The sequence below is a fragment of the Maudiozyma barnettii genome (genome assembly GCF_903064755.1).
Source record: "Maudiozyma barnettii strain CLIB 1767 genome assembly, contig: KABA2_06, whole genome shotgun sequence".
Classification (NCBI taxonomy): Eukaryota; Fungi; Ascomycota; class Saccharomycetes; order Saccharomycetales; family Saccharomycetaceae; genus Maudiozyma; species Maudiozyma barnettii.
In genome coordinates, this window is record NW_024545243.1 from 414,634 (window position 1) to 435,961 (window position 21,328).

Below are 21,328 nucleotides of genomic sequence, written 5' to 3' on the forward strand. Positions count from 1 at the left end.
AGTGACATACTGTTAAATGTCTCTAAATATAAAAAAAAAATCTTTAATTACCAATAAATCAGATATATAAACATAAAATTTTCTATATAATTCAATTCCTTGCTCTATATGATTTGGAACCAGATCTTCCGCCTCTTCTATATCGTCTAGTTTTTCTTCTACCCTTAATAGATCCTTTGTTTCCAGACGATCTAGTAATTTTTTCAGTTGCACATTGCTGTTCTTTTAATTGACGAACAATTTCCAAATTACGTTCGTAGGTTACAGCTTCACTGTTATTATAGGTGGTGACATACGTTGCATTATGGACCCTTTTTGGTCGATTCTCTGAAGGTCGTGTAGGGAATTCGATCCTTCGAGCTCTCCTATTGGTTAATATTTTAATAAATTGAGGATCTTCCTCTACTGTTGTATCACTTTTGGACGTCTTACTCCGTTTTTCGGTTATGGTGAACTTCATAGTAATAGTTAGCTTCCTATTTCTAAGCTTTCTAGCTTCAGGACCTAATTTTACATAACTTGATCCATAACCACATTTATTCATAACTGAATATTCTTGAAGTACTTTCAAAGTAATTAAATGGAAAAATATTCTTTCCAGATCCTGCTTGGACCATTCTTTCCCGAGACCATGTTCCCTTAATTGAGTATATCCTGACTGTACAATCTTTGCAGACTTTGACCCTTTAAATATTTCTTGACAACTTATTACAGTAACCCTGTCAGAACCTAATGAATCTACCAAATCTACAATCTGTAGAGATGTTTCTGTAATATCTTGTTCTTTAATTTGACTTGCATCAGTCTCGGTTAAATCTAAATCCTTTTTCACACAATTATCACAATTTTGGAAACAAAAGTTAGAATCGAATTTTTCATCAAAATAATTTAAAATCAAATTTCTTCTACATTCAAATTGATTTTCACAAAAAGTCATGACTTGTTGTAATTTGTTAAGATGAACAGTTTTATTTTCCTTTTTAAGAGATTTGTCTATCTGTATCATCTTTTGTAATTTCCTAACATCTTTAAAGGAGTAAAAAGTAATACAATATGAATACCTTCCATCTCTTCCTGCCCTACCAGTTTCCTGATAATAACTCTCCAGAGACCTTGGAATTGTATAATGCATTACAAATCTAACATCAGGCTTGTCAATACCCATCCCAAAGGCCACTGTGGCACATATCACTTGAACAATATTATTTTGCCAAGATTTTTGTACTCTGATTCTTTCGTTTGCACTCATGCCCGCATGATATGCTGCCGATTTAATTCCTAAAGATGATAACATCTCTGATACTTCTTCACATGATTTTTTAGAATGACAATAAATTATACCTGTTTGATTTTTAAAATTTTCTAATATAAATTTTTTGATTGTTTCTACCATAATTTTAGTATTCGAATTTTTAGGTAAAATTTGATAAAATAAATTATCTCTATTAAAACTCTGTCTTAATAATGTCATGTTGTTTTGATTAAATTTCAAATTCTTGATAATGTCGTTAATAACAAATGTATTTGCAGTAGCAGTCAATGCCATAATTGGTATATTACAAAAATTCTCCTTAAAATAATTCAATTGTTTATAATCTGGTCTAAAATCATGACCCCAACTTGAAACACAATGAGCTTCATCTATAATTATTCTTGATAAATTATGAGTTCGAAATAAACTTTGTAGAACAGTTTGAAATTTTTTTGATGCATTTATCATCTCGGGGGAGATATACAATAAATCCAACTCACCATTAACTAGCAATTGAAATACAAAATTTTTCTGTTCAGCATTAAGTCTAGAGTTTAAATTAGTAGCTTTAATATCTAATGCAAGCAAATGATCGACTTGATCTTGCATTAATGAGACTAACGGTGAAACAACTATAGTAGTTCCATGTGTCTTCCCATTTTTAATAATTGCTGGTAATTGATAACATAATGATTTCCCACCACCTGTAGGCATCAATACAAATACGTCCTTCCCCGATAAAGTGGAATTGATTGCCTTTAATTGATTATTTCTAAAATTAGCCAATTTAAAGATTTTACTCAATTTGAAATAGAGTTCATCTGTCCATTTATAATAAATTTCTTGTTCTTTAGCCTCTTCTTTTTCAATATCAATAACGTTCTTGGTAGATGATTGTATCTGAGATGAAAGAACAGATGGTAACAAATCATCATCCGAAAGTATTGGTTCCAAATCTATAACTTCTTCTTGATCCATTGGTTCATTTACTTCCATTATATCGAAGTCATCATCACTACTGATAATAATATGTTCATTAGATAATGATTCAGTACGTGATAATGAAGGTGACGAAGATATTGCGTGGTCTTCTATTATTGGAACTGATTCATTATCAGATATTACATTATCGGGATCACTCTCAATAATATTATGATCATTTGTTGTGAATACTTTATCTATATGATGTTGATATTCTTCGTCATCAACCATTCCTTCATGAGATATATCGTAAAACCGTGATTCATCGAATTGATCATCATCTTCATTAAACAACCAGGGAGTAGCCTCTTTATCTTTTCCAAAATCATTAGCATTATTATTATTATTATTATTATTATTATTATTATTATCACTGCTACCATAAATATTGCCATTCGTATTGTATATGTTATCCAATTTTGTATCCAGTTCTGAAATAGATACATTCAAATTTTCTAATTGAGGATTAATTTCATTTTCCAATCTTTCAATTTTATCATTTTTAGAAAGTTCTGTTGATTGAATAATACCTGATTTTCTAGATAATAACCTATTAAGGTCTTTTAAATGTTCAATTATATTATTTTGTACATTGATAATAGATCCATTGAACCATTCTTCTTGCATGTTCAACACACTATGCCTCTTTTCCCTTTTTGAGTTTCCGTTATATTTATATTTATATTTATATCATCTACTGTGTCTGATTAGGAACCTTCAAAAGAAAAACACAATAACAAATGATGATTTTTACAAATTTACTCTAATATTGAAGGTTTCACATTTAAAAGAAAAATGTGTATATGTTAATTTGACCTCAGCGGCTAAACTTCAAGTCCTTTCATTTCTTTACTTTGCCACCCCCACCACTTCGAAAATTCCAGTTTCCCTTGAGAAGAAAAGAGTGGGTTACGTCAAGACAATACAAAACAAGATGTCAATATGGAATAGAAGGGATAATAATAATAACCTTTGTGCAAAACAAAAATTCAAAATTTAATTGCGCGACAGTTACCCTCTCTATCTAAAACAAAGAAAAATTAAATCTTTCATTTCTTCTCTTCCGGATAGCGGGCGCAAAAGGGACCAAAACAAACAAATTGGTATATGATATATGTTTGTATATTCACAGAAACGCATGGAAGACATCCATAATTTTGAAGTGGCTCGGAGCACTGTACCCCGGGGCCTCTACATGCATGACGATTTCCTTTTCCCACACACCGTTTCTCTCTCTCTCTCATTGATCCCCCACTAATCTCCGCAATTTTTAAAAGAAGACTGCGTACTAAATTTGACATTGGAGACGTTAAATGCAATTTTACTTTCTAATGTCACTGACATGAAGGACAGCAAGAGAGAGGGAATAACAGAATCACATAATAATAGGAACAAGAAGCTATTCATTAACAATGTTGTGGGAATGTAGCAGCTTTCATTATAATAAATAAAATATATACTCATACATTATTCGATTGCTCGAAGAAACCTGGGTTTTCTTGTGGTTGAGGTGGACAAATTGTAAAAGGAACTTTGAGAGATTTCAGTCAGTTTCCTGTTGTTTCTTTCTTGCCATATTATAAACTGAATGCATTTCTTTCAGTAGACCTTTTGTATTTCTACAGTTGTTTCTTGGGAGAATCAGTTTTGTTTAATATCTTGTTACATCTAAGTAATCATTATGTTGACATACTGTATATGAATTTACGTATATTTGCAAAAATAACAAGAAGAAGAAGATTTAGGCGATGCATTTTCTTTTATTTTTTTTGGGAAACAAGGAAACCTCTCTATTCTTTAACATAATCATGGAATATTAATAGCTTCATCAACAACATACATTCCCTCTTATAGACTTGCCATTTCTTTTTTACCATAAGTGGAATTTGTAATTATAATTTGATTCTCCATATATTTGCATTTCTCCGGATCTTCAACAAACTACGTATTGTATATTACATAATATATATATATATATATATATATATAAAGAGTACAGGTAGATATCTTGCAAATCAACTATTGTTTATTATTGTTAATATTTTTTTTTCTTTGCCTTTCATTTTTTTTATCAGTATTGTTTTCATTTTTTTTTTCCAAGGTGTGTCCCCTTAAGCTTTCTTTTTAAATTTAAAAAAGGTTAAAGGTTGATGATATAAGTAACAATTAACAACAGACAAAATAATATCCTAAACAAGACAAGCAAACATTGCAAAAAACAACAACCCAAAATAGGAACACTCATTAACTAAAATTACCAAACTGATTGCATAACTTTTTTATTTTTAATTCTTAGTAGACTAAAAAAAAATATAAACATATTAAGAAAGAGAGGAGATAGACGGAGAGCTAAAAAGCAAGATCAATTAAGGTCACATCACATTGTAACAATATTATCAGAATCGTGCACATATAGTTAAAAAAAACATATAATACAATATAATAATGGAACAGGCATGCGATTTGTGTAGAATTAAAAAGCTTAAATGCTCGAAGGAAAAACCAAGATGTACGAAATGCCGAAAGAATAATTGGACATGTACATACTCACCTAAAGTTAAACGTTCACCTCTAACAAGAGCACATCTAACTGCGGTTGAGAATAAACTTAATTTATTACAACAACTCTTTCAACGAAATTTCCCAGGTCAAAGTATCGAAACATTCCGTATTGTAGATTCAAGTACAGCTTTGAGAAACAATAAAATTGAAAATGACAATGAAAATGAAAACGAAAATGACAATGAAGAGGATAGTGAGCAGGAATCTGCAAATGAGTCTAGTTCATTCCCCATTCCTACGCAAATAAAATTAGAACCCACTTCGGCCTCGACAATATCAATGAATACAAAATATTCATTACGATCGCCTTTTATTACACCTAGAGTACCAGTTATGCTAAATGAGAGTCTTCCAAACGATTTATTACATGGGTTTGATTGGAATGAAAATAAAAATTCTGGTCCAATGTATGGGTCAGGGTTTTATGGACCCGCATCATCAGTATCGTTATTAAAATTACATGCTATAGTATTTGATTCTAATTATTTAGATGAAGAAAATACACCTGGTGGTGGAACGATGGCTCATTATAACCAAAACTCAGTAATAATAGATAAAGTTCAGTTAGCAAAACGTGAAACAACTGCGAGGTTTGTACAATCTTATTTTGATAATTTTCATCCCTTCCACCCAATTTTGGTTGAAGAAGAATTTATGAAAATATATAATGATACCACTACAACCTCTTTTACAGATAAATGGCAGCCTCTATATAATATAGTACTTGCCATTGGGTCGTGGTGTATCAATGGGGATTCAACGGACATAGATTTGCATTATTTTACAAACTGCAAATCCTATATGTCGTCAGGAAAAGATAGTTCCTTGAACGATTTACATTTCTTGGAGGATGGTTCAATAGATCTTGTGATCATATTGAATCTGATTGCAAACTATCTTTTTCTAAGGAAAAAATTTAATGCTAGTTATCAATTTAATGGTACAGCAATGAGGATGGCCCTATCCCTGGGTCTTAATTATAATATTCATATTCAATTACCTACACAGGCCCAACCGCAGGAGAGACACCTGAGTGAACTAAATAATTATAAACTTATCCAAAGAAAACTAATATGGTGGTCTATAGTTAATTTAGAATTGAAATTAAACCTTCTTATTTTTGATCGGACATATATGGCTTTGAACTCGAATCTAAATTTGTTCAACTGCTTGACAAATGATATAGATTTATCTTCCATCACTAACAATAACCTATTATATTTTAACAATTTGAAACTCAATTTACATCTTTTGGATATTTTTAATACGTTCATAATAGGTCTCAATCACAAACAATTTGATTATGATGAATTACTGAAGATGTTAAATGATAGGGAATTCTGTGAATTGAAAGAGGAAGAAAATATTTCCAATATTAATGAAAGAGTGTTTAAATTTCTATTTAATAGTAGAAAATTCTCCTTAAAGTTCTACTTAATTAAGAAATTCATCTCAAATTCGTATTCCCAGGAGGAATCAGTAAATAATCTGGTTCAATGTAGTGACCTAATAATAGAGATGATAAATGGATTTATAGAATTGCTTGATTCATTTATCCATAATAATGAAACAATAACAAACGCATTAACACCCTTAGTAATAACTACATGTGTTGAGGAAACATTTCATTCAGCAGTATTGGCTATTCTTCAATTATATGAGTCTGGAGACGACAATAAACAAGTTTTTGTTGAACAAATAAACAAATTTATTGAATTCTTAAAGTTCTTCAGTAATTTTAAAAATTTGAAGTCTTCATCATTGACCAAATATTTACATATTTTCCAGGAAACACTCCAAGATTTCAACAAACTTTCAGACCCTCAGGAAAAGGATCTCAAAATAAAATTGTCTAAGATGCCTTCCTCGACGTATGTAACTTCTCCCCATGTAGTTGATGATAACAAGAACCTGGCGCGACTTATTTCAAACGAAAAGACTGTACAAACAACGTATAACCGTACAAACAACACAAACTCCACTATGGCCACACAGGTTGGGTCACCTGGCTTATCTGAGGTCATGAATAGTAAGAGTTATACTGACTTAGTTAACCTACTATCTGTAGGCAAGCAACAAAATAATAATAATTTCAACAACCATTCCACTCAACTTCCTACTTCACCTTTCAATATATCGAAATTTGGGGCTATGTCCCCAAAGATCCAACAAATGTCGGTTCCATATATTCCTCCATCCATGAACAATTCCAAACCTATAAGTAACACAAACCGCATTTTCAATATTCCTCAACCAGGATCCAACACCATGGCGTCTGTTTTCCCATCTACAATATACGAGGGGAGCAGTAGTACAAGCTACCCTAACAATTCCAGTTACCAATCGATCATGAGCGGGAATAATGGTACTATTTCAGGATTGCAAAGTTCGACTAAGAACCATAATAACGCTACATTTATGCCTGATGTCTCTGGCACAACGAATAATGCTCAATTACTTGGTTCTACTGGCATTCCAAATAATAACAACAGTAACAACAACGCTGTAATTACGAATAACAACTCTAATAGCATGAGTGTCCCACAAACACCAGGTGGATTCCAAGAGAACTTGTGGAATGATACAACTGCCTTCAACGCACTAGGGGTCACTTCTGGTTTATTCAATACTACTACTATGGATGATGTCTACAACTACTTATTTGATGATGATATTACTGGGCCCAATAATGTTAACGATGGCACAACAACCGTTGGTAATAATGGCCAAACTCAAGCCTCATTTACGAAAAAGTAACGAGTATATATATTTGCATATCTACACATACTTAAATAATCTTTAATGACTTTTACGATTTATTTATTTTTATTAAGACATACCTAAATGTGGCTTTATCTTTATGTTCTGTAAATACTACTCGATCCGAGACCAAAAAAAAAGAGAATATTGGAACATTTCGTTTTTATAAAGGTTATTTTTATCCCCTTGATGAGACAATAACTTCGAACAATTGTTTACATCGAAAGAATAAAGAATTAATTGCGTAATAGCATAGACTTATTATAACATCCCATAATATCCTGTAAGCGAACACTATTGGTAACATATTAAGTATGTCAGAGATGTCAATAAATGAGGAAGCCAAGGGTGCAGAATCCAATACAGCGGGTATTGTCGAGAAGGATACTGATTCCCCTATTTTAAATAGCGCCCCTACAGAACTGAATGAGGTGGCTGATGATTTGAATTTAACTATTGTGTCACCGGAGTCAGTCAATAACTTAGACAATGGAACTGCATTTGATAGACCTGATATTATTGTTAGTAACTTGGACGATATAAACTCTGAGGTTAACAATTCTGTAGCAAATACTACTGAGGAACAATCAGATAATAATCAAGGTCAAAATGGAGAAAAAGAGAATGAACCATCGTCCGACACTCTAAACAAAATAGAGCCTGCGAATTCACAATCCCCAATACTACCACCAAGATCTCCTACAGGAGAATCGCCAATATTACCTCCTAGATCTCCTATAACAACCAGGGCTGCACCAGACTTGCCAAAAAGGTCAAGTGAATTAGAAACAGTTTCTCAACCTCCACATTTACCAGAAAGACGCGAAGTTCCATTGTACTCAGTTCCACCTCCATTATCGGAGGAAATGAAATCTGCATCATTCCGAAAGAATGCTGCTGAAATTGCAAGTAAATCTAGAAGTAATTCTAGGGTTATGAGTCCCATTGATTCGGCTGCAGAGATTAATTTAATAGCCAATAGATATAGAGTGACGAGCCATCAACTATACGATGAGCCTGAATCAAAAAGAGAAAATATCGAAGAGGGTCAAATTATATTGAAGTCGACATATAGTACAATCCTAGAGCACGAGAAAGAAGAAGAGGAACCTTCTGAATCATATACAGAAACTGGTGATATTGAAAATAGAGAACTATCTAAGGTGAATTGGGATTTCTGGACTAGTGTTGTCAATGACTTTTCTTCTGTAGCTAACAAAGAATCTATTCAATTAGAGACCGAGATTACAAAGGGTATTCCAAGACAAATCAGAGGCATCATTTGGCAATTAATTGCCAATTCCAAATCCAAAGAATTTGAAGATATTTTTATTACTTTGCAAGGTACCGAATCACCTCATGAATCGAGTATCAAGAGAGATTTAAAGAGAACCAATTTCATACCCCAAGAAAAAGTTGATGCATTATTTAATCTTTTAAAAGTTTATTCGGTGTATGATCCGGATGTTGGTTATACCCAAGGAATGGGATTCATCACAACGCCATTATTATTGAATTGTGAAACAGATGCCGATGCATTTGGTTTATTAATCGTATTAATGAAAAACTATGGTATTCGTGAATTCTTTTTACCTGAGATGCCCGGGTTAATGCTATTGTTGTATCAATTCGATAGAGTTCTCGAGGAGAACTCCCCAACGTTATTTAATCACCTGAATAGGGAAGGTATCAAATCGTCAATGTATGCGACCCAATGGTTCTTAACGTTTTTTGCTTATAAATTCCCATTAGAGTTTGTATTAAGGATCTTTGATATAGTGTTATTTGAAGGGTTTGAATCCATTTTAAAATTTGCCATTAATTTATTATTGAAAAATCAAGAGGTTATTATGAGTTTAAAATTTGAGAATTTACTAAATTTCTTAAAGAATGGATTATTTGAATATTATTCCAATTCGACTACGGAGACACTGCAGGGAGAACCTGCTCTTATTTCTTCACAAACCACTGTATCAACCACAAGCAACAACAACAACGTGGAGAGAAATGTTTCCATCGGTTATGAATACGATGTTGATTCATTTGTGAGAGATGCAATGAATGGTGTTCATATTACACCTATTTCCTTACACCGTTATGAAGCAGAATATCAAGAGGTTCATCAATTACAACAGGAGAAGGAAATGCAATATGAATTATTTAGAATCAAGAATAAACAATTACAAAATGAATCTAAGAAATTACATCATGAATATGCATTGCTAAACAAAGAGCATATTTCGATAGCTAATGAGTTGATTGAGAATCGATTGAAGACTGAAACGTTATTAGATGAAAATCAAGATTTGAAAGTTACGATGGAGAAATTACATTTACAAATTCAAGAAGAAAAAGAGAAAGGGGAGATCCCTAACCCTGATTCGACGTTGCCTATTAATTTAAAGAAGGATATGGCTCGAACCATCGAACGTAATACTGAAGTGATGAATGAGAATGAAATGTTGCAAGAAAAGATTAAAGAATTGAAATTACATGTTAAAGAATTGAAATTAGAGAATAAGAATAGTATTAAACAAAATCAAGGAACAAGAGAGACACCTTCAACGCGACATCAAAATTTGGATACAACAAATACTACTGAGGATGAGATACCAGTTGCCACCGCAACGGAAAGTTCAGTACCTTCATTAGGTGGTGGTTGGAAAGGTTTTAAAAATGTTTTCAAAAAGGAATAGTCATTATATATGTATGTATGTATGTATGTAATTTAGATGATTTCTCTTTTTTAAAGAAATGTTGATGCGAAGTGATTTGACTACTACGACTAACACCCACACATTATCAAAAATAATAAATAATAATAAAAAAAAAAATGAAAAATTCTAGAAAAACAAAATAATAATAAGTCGGGAGGTGTACTGGGTCAGTACAAACACCGTAGAAGCACCATTGTCTCACTACGACATGCCTGGAAATAAAATTTTCAAAAAAACAAAACAGAGAAGAATATTGCAATAGTTTTCACGGCTTCATCAATTTAATTTTTCATTCAATGAGAGAGAGAGAGAGAGATGATGATCGGGTATCAAATTCGATGATTATACTATAGGATAGTAAATACGGTGTACAATGTGCAGTTAGTAAGTAGTACATCCACCTATTGGTTAGGCATTGATACCCAAACAAACGGGAAAATAGTAAACTCATTACCTCTTCTTACCTTTGATGACCTAATGTAATGATACTAATTAAAGTAGAAATTACTGAAATAGATCTACTAGTAGTCTAGTATATAGGTATATATTTCTTGAATTATATTTAATAAAAGACGAAATAAATCACACAATCAGATAATATTAAAAATGGCTGTCAAGACTGGTATGTACAAGCATAGACTATTGCAAATGAATGAATAAAGAGATGTGATATAAAGAGATTAAGATGACATATGAGCGAACGAACGAAGGAACAAACAGAACAAACAATTACTATAATGTATAATTATAAGAGCAAGAAAGTCACAGTTTAAACCTATGAATGAATATGAAATAAGAAATAAGAAATAAGAAATAAGAAATAAGATATAAGAAATATACACATATATGGACACTAATTTTAATGCTAGAACTCTCATACATCAATCATCATAGTCACGTATAAGTTGATTTATCATTCAAAAAACGACACATAATAAAAAGGAATATAATAATACTAACAAAAACAAACAAACAAATAATAATTATAATGATATTAAAATTGTTATAATTATAATGTATATATATGAATTAGGTATCGCTGTTGGTTTGAACAAAGGTAAGCAAGTCACTTCCATGACTCCAGCTTCTAAAATTTCTTACAAGAAGGGTGTTGCATCTAACAGAACTAAGTTTGTTCGTTCTTTAGTTAGAGAGATTGCCGGTCTAGCTCCATACGAGAGAAGACTGATCGATGTCCTAAGAAACACTGGTGAAAAGAAGGCCAAGAAGATTGCTAAGAAGAGACTAGGTTCTCTAAAGAGAGCTAAGGCTAAGGTTGAAGAAATGAACAATGTCATTTCTGCTTCTCGTCGTCATTAAGCACATAATAACGTATTTTATTTAGTGATAAATAAATAAATAATTAAAAAATAAATACAAGGAACATATAACATTTTTTGAACATAGCCGCTCATCATATAATATATAAAAACACAAAAGGGGATTACAATAAATATAGAGAGAAAGACAAGTGACTCATTCATATATCGTCGATGTACACTTCACCTTTTTTATTTATATTTTTATTTTGTCTTTATCGATGAGAATGAGATGAAGACAAAATAAACTACAAGATAAATAAATCGGTTGGGATGTTGATCATGATCCAAAATATTGGAATCAGATACCATCGGAAATTAAGTAGCGAACAGCATATTTTGTATAGATGAAGACAGCGGGACCGCCAAATGTGACACCTTTAAATCAAGGAAATTTCCAGGAAATAAAGGAAGTTCTACAGCTAAAATATTTCAGTACGCTGGAGATAGATAGACAAATACAGAGTAAACTCAAACTTGTTGTTATTCTGACTGCGATACCGAGTCAGAACGAGAGATATTATTATTATGAATTTATCAGAATAAAACGTGACCGCGCGGTATGTGCTCCTCCTTCCCCTCTCCCCGCTCCGACTTTACCCCAAGTACTTCTCTTCCGTGCAGTTTGAGAATATTCTAGAGAAAGCGAGCGACTTTCTCTCCCCGAGGAACAGAATGAAAAACAACACAAACTGTGGAAATAATTTGGGAGAGATCTCGCTATGTAATATTAGTAATAACAAACAACAAGCAATAAGCAATAAGCAACAAATTATTCTGTATGAATCATCAATCACACACACCACACCACACCCATTCATCATCCTCATGTTGTGCTTCGAATTGCTAAGTAGTTAAATTACGCGGCTTTTTGTCTCTGTCCCTCTCCAATCCAAACCAAGCTGTTTTCACCCGGAAAAGACGGAAAGCGTTGAGCGTTGAGCGTTGAGCGTGAGCGGGTGGGGTGGGGTGGGGTGTATTTGCTTGCTTTCTTGTTTGTGGGTGCGCAATGTGTAATTGTGAATGAAACGTGCTCTCTCTTTCTTTAATTTGTAGGGAACAATCTGCGTACCACTGACACATTTATTTATTATATTGGAAAGTGGAAAAGTGAAAAATATTATTAGTAGGAGGAGGAGGAGGGGGGAGATCATGCTTTGACTAATACTATTACTATTATTAATTGTCTTTATTATTGATTGAATTTGTCTCGGTTGTTAGGAGTGCGAGACAGAGAGAGAGAGAGAGCCATACCTTTTGATTTTGATTTCTGATTTTAATGACAGAGTTAGTCATTTTCATTTTTGCTAATTTAATTAAGTTAATTACGCTATGTGAAATATTTAATGCATATTTTGCACCTCCTCTCAACACATTTTGCAATTTTACTTAAAGATTATTATTTTGATATATAAACAAGTAAATTTTTTTATATTGAATTGCTATATCGTATCAATCTTACTCTTATTTTAATATTTTCTAGTGTGTCTACATATATCAGTACTACAAACAATTATACTAATATACACGCCTACACTTAAAACTTATATCTCTAACACAGAACAATGTCAGACTTATTCACTCTAGAAGAATTCGATCAGGATGAAGTCTTCTCCTTATCATTCTCAAACAATGGTTCATTTATGAACTCCATTCCTACTTTATCATCAAGTCCTAATGGCTCTCTACTATCTACTTCACCATCAGATTCCTTCCTAGATAATAATTACACTCCTGCTTTATTGTCTACTTCAAATCAATCAAATTATTTAAATGAAAATTACAATAATAATAAATTTAATACAGAAATCTTCAAATTAGAGGATAATCATTCCTCAATAAATGAAAATTTCTCATTTATTGAAAATAAAAAGAATTTAAATCATAGAACGATAGATATTACTCAATCAACTAATAATAATAATAATATTGCAAATAATAGTAATAATAATATTGATGCTTTTGCTAACGTTGCTCAACAAAATTATAGAATTTGGGCTTCTTCAGTTTGAAGAATATTACTATAATAATCATAACAATCCATCTATATTCTTAAACATTTGCATTAGTTTTTTTTTATTTTTATCCTAAAAAACATTCATTCATTCATTCATTCATTCATTATTATTAGCATCATATAAACATGTCTCTATCTATCTTTTCTTTTCTTTTTCTTTTTTTTTTATGGTATATACATATACATATTTTAAATTAATAAACATTTAAATTACATTTACTACTTTAAATTTATATATGACTTATCATCTTATGATTATGACTTATCCTATTGGATTATTGTCATAATTATTGTATGGCAACACCCACACATCGCACCCTTTTTTGCTCTTGATATCTTTCGCTATCAACCAAAGAAAATTTATATACCTGATATTTTTCATGCACCAATAATAAAATGTTCTGATATACTGCAACCATTTTTGTATTTGTAAGCTTGATATAATACACATCTACATCTATATAATATAGTCATCGAGTAACCTTATTAGATTATTTCGTTTTGATCATCTGCCCTCCCTCTTTTTGTTATTATTGTTCTAAATAATAATACTGATAATCGATACATCACATTTACACATCCTCATAAACCAATGTTTAAAAACATTCTAAGAAGCTCAATACCAAGACAAATACTAAGGACGAACCATCCAAGGATAATATCAATCATCCCATCCTCTCTAACTTATAGATCCTTCTCCATATATCAACCAGTATGGCACGGTCATTTGAAGACCCCTAAGCCTGGCGAAGAATTGAAAATTACATTCATAGAGAAAGACGGGAATCAAAAGACGTTCGACGTCGCAGAAGGGGAGACCCTCTTAGACATTGCCCAGGGCCATAATCTGGATATGGAAGGTGCATGTGGGGGTTCCTGTGCTTGCTCGACATGCCACGTGATCGTCGACCCGGATTATTATGATGCGATTCCCGAACCAGAAGATGATGAAAATGATATGTTGGATTTGGCTTATGGGTTGACAGAGACTAGTAGATTGGGGTGTCAAGTAAAAATGAAGAAGGATATCGACGGTATTAGGGTCGCTTTACCTCAAATGACAAGGAATGTCAGTTCTAACGATTTGTAGTAATTCTAATAACTAAAAAAACGAAAAAGAAAAAGAATTACTCATTTTATTTTGTAAATATCCAAAAAAAACTCATATAATTCTATATATAATTAAGAATTACATATATCTCATGATCCCGCCGCCAATAACAAGGTCAACTCTATGCTATCTTATTCTATTCTATGCAATGCATCATATCGAGAGATCTTGTCTTGTTGTGACGTTCGCTCGTTACCTATTTTTATTTTTATTTTTTTCTGAGTAAAATTGCCCGTTTCGGAAAGATCATCAAATACTCCAAATGTAAATAAATAAACTGGAACTCATAAAAAAGTATACAAAACAACAAACAATATATACAATTATATTTACTTAATTATTTGAAACTACACCCATTCTGGCAGTTATCGAACCATTTTCGCTATGATTCAACATAAGATGAATGAACTTCGCCACTATGAACAATCCTCAGGACATTCTGACAGACCAACGTCAAAAGGTAGTTATACGAAACAACTTCATGATATAACTAATAATATACAGACTTCAAGTTCAGGCAAACGAAGAAAGTTATTAAACAATATTGATGTCGCCAGGATTGCTACTAGACAGAGGAGACAATTCCAAGATTTAAAAGATACTAAGGATTTGAAAGCAAATATTATCAAAATTGATAGAAATATCGAAAAATATCAAAATCGACTTATACCTGAAATTAAATACAATATCTCAAAACGTCTTTCTATGATTAATAGAATATCGAATAGATCTAATGATCATTCAATAACAATTGAACAAGTTGAGATTGATATTAAACAATTACAAACTAATATGGAAATTGAAATTGAAAAAATAAAAAAAGATTTCCAAAATCAATTGATGCAAAAGAAAGAACAACATATCAAGAATATGGAATCACTCAAGGTTAAAAAAGAAACAGAAATCAATGATTTAAATAAAATACCACCAAAGGAAGAACTCCTAAAAGATATTCATACTTACGAAGAGCAATTAGAAAAGCTGGAACAAAAATTAAAAGAATTAGAAAGATCAAATGAAATGTTCTCCACTGGGTTAGATGAAAAACTTGATGACGAATTCCAATTATTAAGGGATAACAATACAAAAAAATTGAATGATTCCAAGAAAGAAACCGAAGAGACACAATGGAAATTAGATGAAATTACATTTAAAATTCAAGATTCAAATTTTAATATATCTGTATTAGAGACAGATATTGAAAAAATAGTAAATGAAAATAAAATTCTACAAGACGATATCAATTCAATTGAAAAATCCAGTATGCTGCCAGAACAAAAACTTAAATTATTGAGTAAACAAGCTGAAGAGACTGGTCAAGAACACACCGTTCTTCTTGAGTTAGAAAAATTAGAGAATGAAAATTTAGAAGTTCATTATGTTCTCCTTGACAAAGAAATTAGAAAAAGAAAAATATTACAAAATACAATAGATGAATTAAATGGACATATTCGAATATTTGGATTAATAGGAGAAAATGGATCACAACTAAACTATAACTTAGAACATAATTCAATAAATGACCCGAATGAAAAAGATAACAAACCACTCTATTTTAATAGACTCTTTCAGAAACCTGATTATAATGTCGACAAAATTTTAAATTCAGAAATTAAAATATATAGTACTTCGTGTCTGCAAAACCATGAGGACTATAATATATTCCATATATCCCCAAGACCAAATAATGATCTTCAAATCATGGTATTGGAATTTCTTGCTAAAAATTACCTCGATGAATATAATGTCAAGTTCCAAAATTTATCTTTATACAATGAAAAGTTTACAAATGACAGCCCTTTTTCAATCCGTGAAGACAACACAATTCTACTCGATAGAACCCCTATCCAATTAACAGATGTACCATCTACTTTAGGGGATGATATCAGGGATGATGGATTGGTCCAATTAAAAGTACTGAAAGTACAACTATCTGAAAAAGAAGATTCTACGGGGCCTATAGATTTTTACTTCTTACAGATCAATAATGTACAATCCATGGAGTTATTACAAAGATTCTTAAATAAAGAGGAGGCTTGGAATAAAACACAGATAGGATTATTTATCTTGAAAATACTGAATTACACCAAATCCTGTTTTGTTTTTGACCTTGAGTCAAATGACACTAACGATGTAAGAAAACTTATGTTACCAATATCTAAGTGTATTAGTAAAATAAAGAATCCATCCAGAAAATAATAAAAAGATACACGTAAATAACTGAGTGAATCCTTTCAAACTGTGATAAGTGTAAATAATTTCTATTAATGTTCAATTCGGACGATTACCACGATCCTTTCGTACGTGCAAACATACATATCTTTATATATAATTTACTTCCTGTTTACTGAAACATAATTCGTTATATGCATATATTATTATTACAAATGTCTGATATCCAAAAATTATATACCATTGAATAACCAACCAGTCAGAATCTGTTTATTTTTCGGTTAAAATATCCTTAATTAACCAATTCAATTCTTCTCTAGTACCAACATTCCTCTCATCTATAGGAGTAAACATTGGTTTCTCATTGGCAAATTCTGGCATGTCGTCAATTGCACTATTCGTTATAACCAAATCATCATCATTTCTCAGACCATTATTGGAAATATTATAGTACGCACTCGTTGACGATTTCATTATATTTGGAAATACAGAAAGCGCATTATAAATATCCTCATTGGTCAAGGCCATCTTTGGTTTCGAATCATATTTCTTCAATATTCCAGTAGATATTTCGGTCTTTGAATCATTCTCTGTATCTATATCCATCTTATCATAATCGTCATCATCATCACTGCCGTTACTCTTATTATTATCATTACTATCATCGCAGTTGACAATAGGTAATCCAGGAATTTTATTTGTTAAGAAATTATTATCATTATTCTTATCCGTTACCGAGGAAAATATACCATCTTCATTTAAATCATAATAATCTGAATATTTCTTAGTTCTGTATCTTAACGAGTCGATACCAAACTCTACAACTTTCTTTAAATAATGATCCAAAGCTAACGACATCATATCGACACATCTTGTATCGACACTTCCTACTAAACCATGTTCCCTAGCTATACCGGTCATCTTTAAATAGAGACTATCAGTATCCGGTAAAGAAAAATTGTCAGTTGCCAATGGGGCATTAAACCCATTCATGATATCCTGGGACCATTCTAATGGAGTCTTCAGATTATTAGCTTTAATGCGTTTTAATGTTTCTTGATTTGTTACAATAGGTATTTTCGGTATATTAGTCAATCTATCTTGTAATACCGAACAATAAATGAATCCACGTTTACCAGCTTCTTTAGTGATTGTCTTTAATCTTGTTCTATCAGACATAGGTAAGGACATGACAATTTTCTTATAAGTTTCAATTTGTGAATTATGTTTATTAACACGTTTAAGACCTTTATTACCAACACTTGACCCGAACCCCCATGATTTATCAGATGCACCCAATGGAGAGTCTCTTAAAGTGTTTGTAAATATTCCTAATAACAATTGATTATGCAATCTAATTAACTTCGGTCGCTGTAAACTAATTGTATGTGGTGTAATCTCATTTGAATTATTAATATCAGATTGTGAATCGTCAAATGGTTTCGTGAGGGAATATGCTAGGGCAGCTGATTGATTACCCTGAACATTTGGTGGATGTCCAAATAACGAATCAAATTCACGACTCAATTCTTTTCTAGATAATTTCCCTAAAATAAATCGACTAATAAGTTGTGAATATTTAATCCAATTATCCTTCCCTAGCAATTCAATAAATTCTTCAATCATAGAACCAAGATCAAGTCTTTGGTTCTTACTATTAAGATTTAAAATATCTAGAGATGCTGGAGTATTTGGAACCTCATTTTTAATTGTCACTGGTTTAAGATTAGGGATACCTGTACTATCACCAGGAGTCATGTTTGCAGTATAACTTGTTGCAACGGATTTATGATTTTGCTGCATGGTAGACATTTCCTAAAGATTTTTATTATTTAAAAGTAGTTTTTTTCCTATTACGAAAGCAAAAAAGAAGTGTATGATATGAGGATTGTGCAATTTTTTTTATAGAATAGGTACCTTATAGGAATGTGTCACAACCTTTTTATAAATTTGTATTATCAATCTGGTGACAGTGACACTGCAGCACTGATTTATTCAAAATATGATAATAATATTCGTAATGTTTATTATTTTAGCTTTAAAAAAAATAAGCTGAAAAATAATAATAACGAAATGACAGGATAAAAGCTGAACTTGTGCAGTGAAAAAAGAGCGTAAAAAGAGAGAGAATATGATCTCTAGTAATAGCCAATGATCAATAAATAGATAGATACTACAATGAAAAGGATATATGGATATTAATATGGCCTTTATTCCTTTGCTTTTTACCCTTTTTCTACTGTCGGAAGTAACCTATTTTGATAGAGCCTTGTTTATAAGATTCGTAACCACCATACATTTTCTTTTCTGTTCTTTGAATTTTTTGCTTTTCCCACAAATTTTTTCATCGTTCCGCTCGCTTTTTCAAAAGCTTACTGCTATCGCTGATTATTTAATTGCTAAACTAACTTGATAAAGATGAGATATACGCTAACTGCAATTGGTGCTATATACAGTTACATATATATATATGTGTGTATGTTGGGAATAATTGTTACAGATAAACTACCTCCAGGTTATTAATATTACAAAGTTAGCTTTGCCGTGAGCTGTTTAAGTGGGCCTGGCGAATAATTAGTAGCCGGCGGGGGAAGGGGATGGAGAGTAAGTTAGTTGAACATTTCTAAAGAAAGCATACTACGAGAGTGATTGTCCTACGGCTTTTCTTTTCTTTTTGTGGGGAGATGTCGCTCATATATAAGGAAGGTTAGTTCTATCAGTCGTTGAATATTTCAAAGAGTTATTCTCCATTATTAAACGATTATTTTCTATCTGTAGATTTTCTATTCTATGATTCAATGAATCCATTTCAGACTTATAAGACAGTTTGGCATCTATTAATTCTGTCTTTAATATTTCTATCTGTTGCAAATAAAATTCTTTTTCATTTTTATTGTCATATATCAGTTGATCATTTTCGGCTCTTAATCTTCTATTATGTTTATTAAGGTCTATTGAGCGATCCAATATCTTTTGTGAATCCTTTAATGATATGATATAATCATTTTTAATTAATTCATAATTCTTCTTATAATGATTTTCTTGTGTCTTTAATTCTTGTTTTTGTTCTTCTAATATATCATCCAATTTATGTAATTGATTGGTATTAAAAGATAACTGATTTAAAAGATCATCATAAACACGTTCCGTTTTCAATTGAGACTTTTTTTGTTGTTCTCTTTGATTAAATTTCTTTGGAGAAGGAAATTTACCTGGGAAAGAATCAGGCAATCGTCTACTATCTAAAACGGAGTCTTTAAGATTGTTGTTATTTTCACCTATAAATAATTTATTAAGTAAAGGATCACCTTGTCTTGGAGAATTATAGTTGATTTCATTATTTTGATCAAATTGTCTATTATTACCATGGTTGTAAAAAGTATCATTCATTTCTCTATAAGTAGGATTAACTCTAGGATGAAGATTTGGCGGACTACGAAGACGAGTCTCTTGTAATCGGTCCCTTATATAATCATCATTAGTCGCTTTTGCACTTTGCGGTTGTTGCTGTCTCCATGGAGATGGTTCATATTGACTACCTGTATTATCATGTAAAAGATCATATTTCTGATAAAAGGATTCTGTAAGACCATCCAATGAATTAGACCTATGATGATGGTAATTATTATTATTATTATTATTATTATTAGTTTTAAATTCAGAAATCATGTTTGTATTTAGTCCGTCTTGTTCCGACAACTGTTGATATTTTTTAGATGGGGATATTTTTTTATTAAATAATGCATCTTTTACCCAATTGATGATATTTTCATCAGTTGGTGTATTTGATTGTTGTTCATTCTCATCAATCAAGTTTTCGTTGTATCTATCATAAAGATTCATCTAAAACCAATATAATATAAAAAATAAATAAATCTAGAGACCACAAATTATATTTCACTTTTTCTTCACGGCTGTTGTATGATTATAAAAGTATACCATGAACTATATTCATATTTACGCCTACTTCTAAAATTAAATAAAACATCTATATTGGTTACTACGAACTAAAAAAGTGAAAATGTCAAAATATTTTAGAATAACCTTTGTTGGAAGTTTTGATTACATTATTAGATACTATCACAAAATATACATTACGTTACAAATTTTTGTGAACGAAAATGAAGGGTTTCCACTGTAAGCCCTGAGTACGGACAGATATTTCAACCGTAAGTGAAAAAGGGCAAACGCTAGGGTTTGGGGGCGTAACAAGTGAATCGGAACCCTAAAAAAACAAAATTTCAAAATGGGGCAAAAAAAAGATATGAGTTTGCTTTCAGCATAATTATTTCCTCTTTTTGTCTTTTCAAAACCCTAGCATCCGCCCTATTAAATCAGGCGGATGGAATATCAATTACAACGATATGATTGTCATTGTACCCTGTGATAGGGTATAGTTAATAGTAGACACTAACTAAATATATTCTGGATTAGTAT

The 21,328-nt window shown here is 31.5% G+C and overlaps 9 protein-coding genes across 9 annotated transcripts; 6 read left to right on the top strand and 3 right to left on the bottom strand.

The window, feature by feature from the left end:
• Window positions 1-91: 91 nt before the first annotated feature.
• Window positions 92-2,860, bottom strand: KABA2_06S04224 (RecQ family ATP-dependent DNA helicase; the record flags this gene model as incomplete). Its single annotated transcript, XM_041551295.1, has 1 exon — window positions 92-2,860. One exon carries the CDS (start codon window positions 2,858-2,860, stop codon window positions 92-94), a length of 2,769 nt encoding a protein of 922 aa, XP_041407229.1.
• Window positions 2,861-4,678: 1,818 nt separating this feature from the next.
• GAL4 (galactose-responsive transcription factor GAL4) lies at window positions 4,679-7,552 on the top strand (the record flags this gene model as incomplete). Its single annotated transcript, XM_041551296.1, has 1 exon — window positions 4,679-7,552. The coding sequence occupies one exon, from the start codon at window positions 4,679-4,681 to the stop codon at window positions 7,550-7,552; it is 2,874 nt and encodes a 957-aa protein (XP_041407230.1).
• A 317-nt stretch (window positions 7,553-7,869) lies between these two features.
• On the top strand, window positions 7,870-10,251 carry GYP5 (GTPase-activating protein GYP5; the record flags this gene model as incomplete). The annotated part of the gene is made up of 1 exon (XM_041551297.1): window positions 7,870-10,251. One exon carries the CDS (start codon window positions 7,870-7,872, stop codon window positions 10,249-10,251), a length of 2,382 nt encoding a protein of 793 aa, XP_041407231.1.
• A 627-nt stretch (window positions 10,252-10,878) lies between these two features.
• RPL36B (60S ribosomal protein eL36) lies at window positions 10,879-11,592 on the top strand (the record flags this gene model as incomplete). Its single annotated transcript, XM_041551298.1, has 2 exons — window positions 10,879-10,894; window positions 11,306-11,592. 2 exons carry the CDS (start codon window positions 10,879-10,881, stop codon window positions 11,590-11,592), a joined length of 303 nt encoding a protein of 100 aa, XP_041407232.1.
• Window positions 11,593-13,156: 1,564 nt separating this feature from the next.
• ATG41 (Atg41p) lies at window positions 13,157-13,603 on the top strand (the record flags this gene model as incomplete). Its single annotated transcript, XM_041551299.1, has 1 exon — window positions 13,157-13,603. One exon carries the CDS (start codon window positions 13,157-13,159, stop codon window positions 13,601-13,603), a length of 447 nt encoding a protein of 148 aa, XP_041407233.1.
• Window positions 13,604-14,200: 597 nt separating this feature from the next.
• On the top strand, window positions 14,201-14,698 carry YAH1 (adrenodoxin; the record flags this gene model as incomplete). Its single annotated transcript, XM_041551300.1, has 1 exon — window positions 14,201-14,698. The coding sequence occupies one exon, from the start codon at window positions 14,201-14,203 to the stop codon at window positions 14,696-14,698; it is 498 nt and encodes a 165-aa protein (XP_041407234.1).
• Window positions 14,699-15,103: 405 nt separating this feature from the next.
• Window positions 15,104-16,918, top strand: VIK1 (Vik1p; the record flags this gene model as incomplete). The annotated part of the gene is made up of 1 exon (XM_041551301.1): window positions 15,104-16,918. One exon carries the CDS (start codon window positions 15,104-15,106, stop codon window positions 16,916-16,918), a length of 1,815 nt encoding a protein of 604 aa, XP_041407235.1.
• A 243-nt stretch (window positions 16,919-17,161) lies between these two features.
• HFI1 (Hfi1p) lies at window positions 17,162-18,703 on the bottom strand (the record flags this gene model as incomplete). Its single annotated transcript, XM_041551302.1, has 1 exon — window positions 17,162-18,703. One exon carries the CDS (start codon window positions 18,701-18,703, stop codon window positions 17,162-17,164), a length of 1,542 nt encoding a protein of 513 aa, XP_041407236.1.
• Window positions 18,704-19,582: 879 nt separating this feature from the next.
• On the bottom strand, window positions 19,583-20,734 carry BBP1 (Bbp1p; the record flags this gene model as incomplete). Its single annotated transcript, XM_041551303.1, has 1 exon — window positions 19,583-20,734. One exon carries the CDS (start codon window positions 20,732-20,734, stop codon window positions 19,583-19,585), a length of 1,152 nt encoding a protein of 383 aa, XP_041407237.1.
• Between the last annotated feature and the right edge of the window lie 594 nt (window positions 20,735-21,328).